The 5,023-nt window shown below is 37.6% G+C and overlaps 2 protein-coding genes across 6 annotated transcripts in view; one reads left to right on the top strand and one right to left on the bottom strand.

Annotated features, from left to right (window-relative positions):
• The window catches only part of LOC106872367 (uncharacterized), a 115,353-nt gene that overhangs the window by 72,682 nt on the left and 37,648 nt on the right, over positions 1-5,023 (top strand). The gene's annotated exons all lie outside the window — the stretch shown is intronic.
• LOC106872381 (forkhead-associated domain-containing protein 1) overlaps positions 1-5,023 on the bottom strand; it is a 53,736-nt gene that overhangs the window by 13,233 nt on the left and 35,480 nt on the right. For both annotated transcript variants that reach the window (XM_014919370.2, XM_014919361.2), the window contains exons 16-18: positions 3,638-3,749; positions 1,904-2,010; positions 1,017-1,176 (exon numbers count right to left, since the gene is read on the bottom strand). In XM_014919370.2, coding sequence (XP_014774856.1) covers positions 1,017-1,176; positions 1,904-2,010; positions 3,638-3,749 — 379 coding nt within the window. The remainder of the gene's footprint in view (positions 1-1,016; positions 1,177-1,903; positions 2,011-3,637; positions 3,750-5,023) is intronic.

The raw sequence follows: 5,023 nt of genomic DNA, 5'->3' as shown, positions 1-5,023 counted from the left end.
CGTTACGTTCTGAGTTCAAATTCCACCGAGGTCGACTTTGCCTTTCATCCTTTCGGGGTCGATAAATTAAGTACCAGTTACGCACTGGGGTTGATGTAATCGACTTAATCCCTTTGTCTGTCCTTGTTTGTCCCCTCTATGTTTAGCCCCTTGTGGGCAATAAAGAAATAAGAAATGGGTTTTAGAAATTAAGTGTATGCTAAGGTCTGGGAAGATGAATGGAAGGAAGAAAGCCTGCCAAATGTTGACCTGTAAGCGGGTCCAGCTACAAGAATAGATAGCACCCTAGTAGTTGAAGCAATTAAGGATATGAAGTCATATCAGGAATCACTGCTGTGATGCTTAAAACTTCTGGTAGTATGAGTTATGGTCTAGTCACCTGTATTGTAAACGAGGTAGTTCACGAAAGAGTCATACCCCAATTACTGGCATAGCAACACCATAGTGCTACCTAACTGGCTCCCCGTGCTGGTGGCACGTAAAAAGCACCATCCGAATGTGGTCGATACCTGTTGGAATAAACAGGTATTGGTTGGTGATGATAGAAAGGGCATCCATTCCGCAGAAAGCCTGCCTCAAATAAACTCCTTCTGACCCATTCAAGCATGGAAAAATGCATGTTGAAATAACAATGATGATGATGGTGATAAGACAAAGTGAAGAGAGAAGAAACAAAAATATGAAATGTAATTCTGGGGTTGAGATAGTAAGGAGAATTAAGGGGTCATTGCAATATCAGTAGGATGTTATTCAAGTATAAGTGTGCTATTTCTTTACTACCCACAAGGGGCTACACACAGAGGGGACAAACAAGGACAGACAAACGGATTCAGTCGATTATATCGACCCCAGTTCATAACTGGTACTTATTTAATCGACCCCGAAAGGATGAAAGGCAAAGTCGACCTCGGCGGAATTTGAACTCAGAACGTAGCGGCAGACGAAATACCGCTAAGCATTTCGCCCGGTGTGCTAACGTTTCTGCCAGCTCAAGTATAAGTGTGCTTGCTACTCACTCCAGTTCCATTTGTAATTTCAAGATGGCTTCCTTCTTAGCTTCAATCTCTCTAGATAATGCAGCATACTTTTCCTTCATAGCTATCATCTCCTGCATATGTCTGTTAACGGATTGCCTACTTAATTCTATCTCTTCTTTATTATCTTCACTTAGTTCACCTGTACAATGGCATAAACAGTAGTTGCAGAATTAGTAGTAGCAACAGCACAAGTAGTAGTAGTCGAGGTATATATAGGTATGCCTATATATATATATATATATATATATATATATATATATATATATATATATATATATATATATATATATATATATATTACTCTTTTACTCTTTTACTTGTTTCAGTCATTTGACTGCGGCCATGCTGGAGCACCGCCTTTAGTCGAATCAAATCGACCCCAGGACTTATTCTTTGTAAGCCTAGTACTTATTCTATCGGTCTCTTTTTGCCGAACCGCTAAGTTACGGGGACCTAAACACACCAGCATCGGTTGTCAAGCGATGTTGGGGGGACAAACACAGATACACAACATATACACACATACATATATATATACATATATACGACGGGCTTCTTTCAGTTTCCGTCTACCAAATCCACTCACAAAGTTTTGGTCAGCCCGATATATACATATATATATATACACACATAAATATCGAACGAGAATGAGTGCTCAACACCACATTGCTTGTGTATTAATCCAAAATGAAGACAAACACCAATTTTTCAATGTGAATGGCTTGAATAATCGTTATGAATCTCCTTAATATGAAACCAATGGTAGCCTTAATACACAAATAAAGGGGTCCATCCAAGTAATATAGTAATTAAAGGGGTCCAAAGGCAAAAAATGGTTGAGAAGCACTGATTTAAAAGAATCTCACCTGCCATGTCAGACAAACGAGCATAAGCTTCAACAATATCACGACGCTGCTTAACAATTATATTGTCTTTCTCTTGTAAAACATGTTTTAACTGAAGAATTTCTGCTCTGGAAGACAAAAATAAATAAATAAATGAATAAATAAATAAAACAAGTTTTACTTTTACTTCTTAGCAGCACAATTCAAGGAATTCTCTAAACAAAAATTAATCATAATAATAATTCTTTCCAATTGTGATACAATGCTAGCAATTTTAGTTGGATCGCATCAAGCCCCAGTGCTCAGCTGGTATTTTATTTCATTGACACTAAAAGGATAAGTATGCAAAGTTGACCTTGGTAGAATCTGAACTTGGAACACAGAGACAGACAAAATGTTGCTAAACGTTTTGTCCAATGGACTAACGATTGTGCAAGTTCACTGATGATGGTGACACAGAAAGACACCGATTGTATTCTTGGAGTGGTTGGCATCAGGAAGGACATACAACTGTAGAAACCATGCCAAATCAGGCTGGAACCTGGTGCAGCTCTCTGGTTTACCAGTTTCAGTCTAGCCCATGCAGACGCTAAATGATGACAATGATGATGATGAGGGTTTCAAATACTGGCAGAAGATCAGCAATTTCTAGGAGAAGAGGAAGTTGATTATATCAACCCCCACCCCAATGCTCAACAGGATACTTATTTCATCGACCCTAAAAGGATGAAAGAAGAAGTTGACCTCGGTGGGATTTGAACTCAGGAAATAAAGAGCCAGACAAAATATTGCTGAGCATTTTATCCAATATATCAATGATTCTACAAGCTCATCATCTTAATGTAGCTTTTAGTGTCTGAATATGCCAAAAGAGGTTTTGCCAATTTTGCTCAGGAAATCGAACTTCTGAAAATGCTGAAAAAGCTGAGGAAAATCCAAAGTAAACTGAATGAGAATCAGCAAAACAAAATCATAAAACACTTTCATGAACTAAGAGAAGAGTCTAAACTTGGTCAGTAAGTCCCCCTCATCTGACATCTTCTCAGCTTAATCAAAGAGTTGCCCTCTGCTCATCATTGAAAAATATAGATTTGCTACTGAACCATTCCTCAGTAGAATCATCACAAGTGATGAAATGTAGGTTCTCTATAAAAAATATCCAATGCAAACGACAATCGTTGGCACCCAATGAAAATTAGAGAATCCATCCCCTGATTATTAGGGTAGATGTGATGAATGGAAAAATGGTGAGGATGATGGAAGACAGGGTTAGGAGCAGTGGAAGCAGAAATGGAGGCAAAGATGGTAAAAAGTGCAGGTGGTGGTGGGTGCAGGTGCTGAATGTAAAGAGAGTGGTGGTTACAGATAGAGATGGTGAAGGCAGAGATTGGTTGTGAAGAGTCAAGTTGGCTTATACCAACCATGATTATTAAGCAGATCCAAAATCAAAAGTATTCTGAACATGACCATTCCCTCAGAGGGTACTTTATCCAATGTACCCTATCTTTTTTTAAGATAGTAGGGATACAATGTCCATTCCCACAATGGGTACATTATCTAATGTACCCTCACCCTATCTTTTTTTAAGATGGTGGTGGAGTAATTTCAGAAAGATCTGGCTGCTATTTCTAGCACATCAAGTGACCACAAAGAGGCTGTCTTGGCTCATGATGAAGGTAGAGTTAGTGGAGAATAGAGAGAGTGGGGACAGAGTTGCTGGAGGCTGGAGTAGGAATTGATATTGCAAAAATTTACCTAAGAGCAGCAATTTCTCTTTCCAGTTCTAAGACCGCCTGAGGAGGTTTTTGAATGATAATCTTCGGTTTGAGTGGTAATGATGCATTTGCTGGTAATTTGGTCCTCTCTTCTACAATATTAAATTATAGACAAGGTATTTCAATAAACATTTCTGATATTTATTATACTTTATAATAATGTTTATTAAATAAGATGGTTTGGAAACCATGTTAGTTCTCACATTTAGAGGTATTTCAGTGATTTCTTTTTTAACATGGGAGTGATATTAAATATATTAACAATATTACATGGGTTAGGGTAAAAATAAAAATTTAGGTGATATATCAGAGGCAATATTATATCAGAGAGATATTACATGTACATGAAAGAAGTGTTATGATAGTTTATAATAGTATATCCTTTTGATTCAGTACTTCAACACATTATTGACTTTCGGCCTCCTCAATGGGCATGGTTTGATTTGTTATAAAAATGTTATTAGATTCAATAAGAATCTTTTCACTTTTCACGTTTATTAATTTTTCATTTTTTGTTTTTGTTTTATTGAGGGTTAAACAATTTTTTTTTTTTAATGGGAGTGAGGTAACCAAAAACTACCATTTTATCAAACTCGAAAGGATGGAAGGTAGAACTTGAACTCAGAACAAAAGGACAGCCAAAATGCCGCTAAGCATTAAGTTCGGAATACCAACGATTTTACCAGCTTACTGCCTTCAATTCGTATATTAACAAAACTGCATTGCACCAAGGGCAATAACTCATATCTCTCCTCTGAGTTTTACTTAATTGTAATTAAGCGATACCCTAGGGTGTTATACCTTAAATTTGTAATTAGAGGTAGTATTGAAATAATTATAGAATCAGGCATGACTGTGTGGTAAAATTTTAGTTCCCTACCACATGGTTCCAGGTTCAGTTCTTTCGTGTGGCACCTTGAACAAGTATCTTCTACTATAGCCCTAGGCTGATTAAAGCCTTCTTATTTAGAACAGAGAAACTGAAAGAAGCTCATCGTGTATATATATATGTTGTGTGTGTATCGTCGTCATCACCATAATTTAACATCTGTTTTCCATGCTGGCACAGGTTTGACAGGCGCTGGTAAGGTTCGGAACCGCACCAGGCTCCTCCACTGTCTGTTCTGTATGCCCTTCCTAACGCCAATCACTTTACAGATTGCACTGTGTGCTTTTTACACACGCGGGCATACATAAATATATATCTGTGTTTGTCACCCATTACCGTTTGACAACAGGTGTCGGTTTGTTTACGTCCCTGTAACCTATGATTCGGTAAAAGTCCAACAGAATAAGAACGAAGCTTAAAAAAAGAAAGCACTGGGATCTACTTTTTTTTTTCGATTAAATCCTTCGTGGTGGTGCC

Source organism: Octopus bimaculoides, chromosome 26 (genome assembly GCF_001194135.2).
Source record: "Octopus bimaculoides isolate UCB-OBI-ISO-001 chromosome 26, ASM119413v2, whole genome shotgun sequence".
In the NCBI taxonomy this organism is placed as follows: Eukaryota; Metazoa; Mollusca; class Cephalopoda; order Octopoda; family Octopodidae; genus Octopus; species Octopus bimaculoides.
The sequence above is the reverse complement of the archived record's forward strand: the minus strand, read 5'-3'. Positions and strand labels throughout refer to the sequence as shown.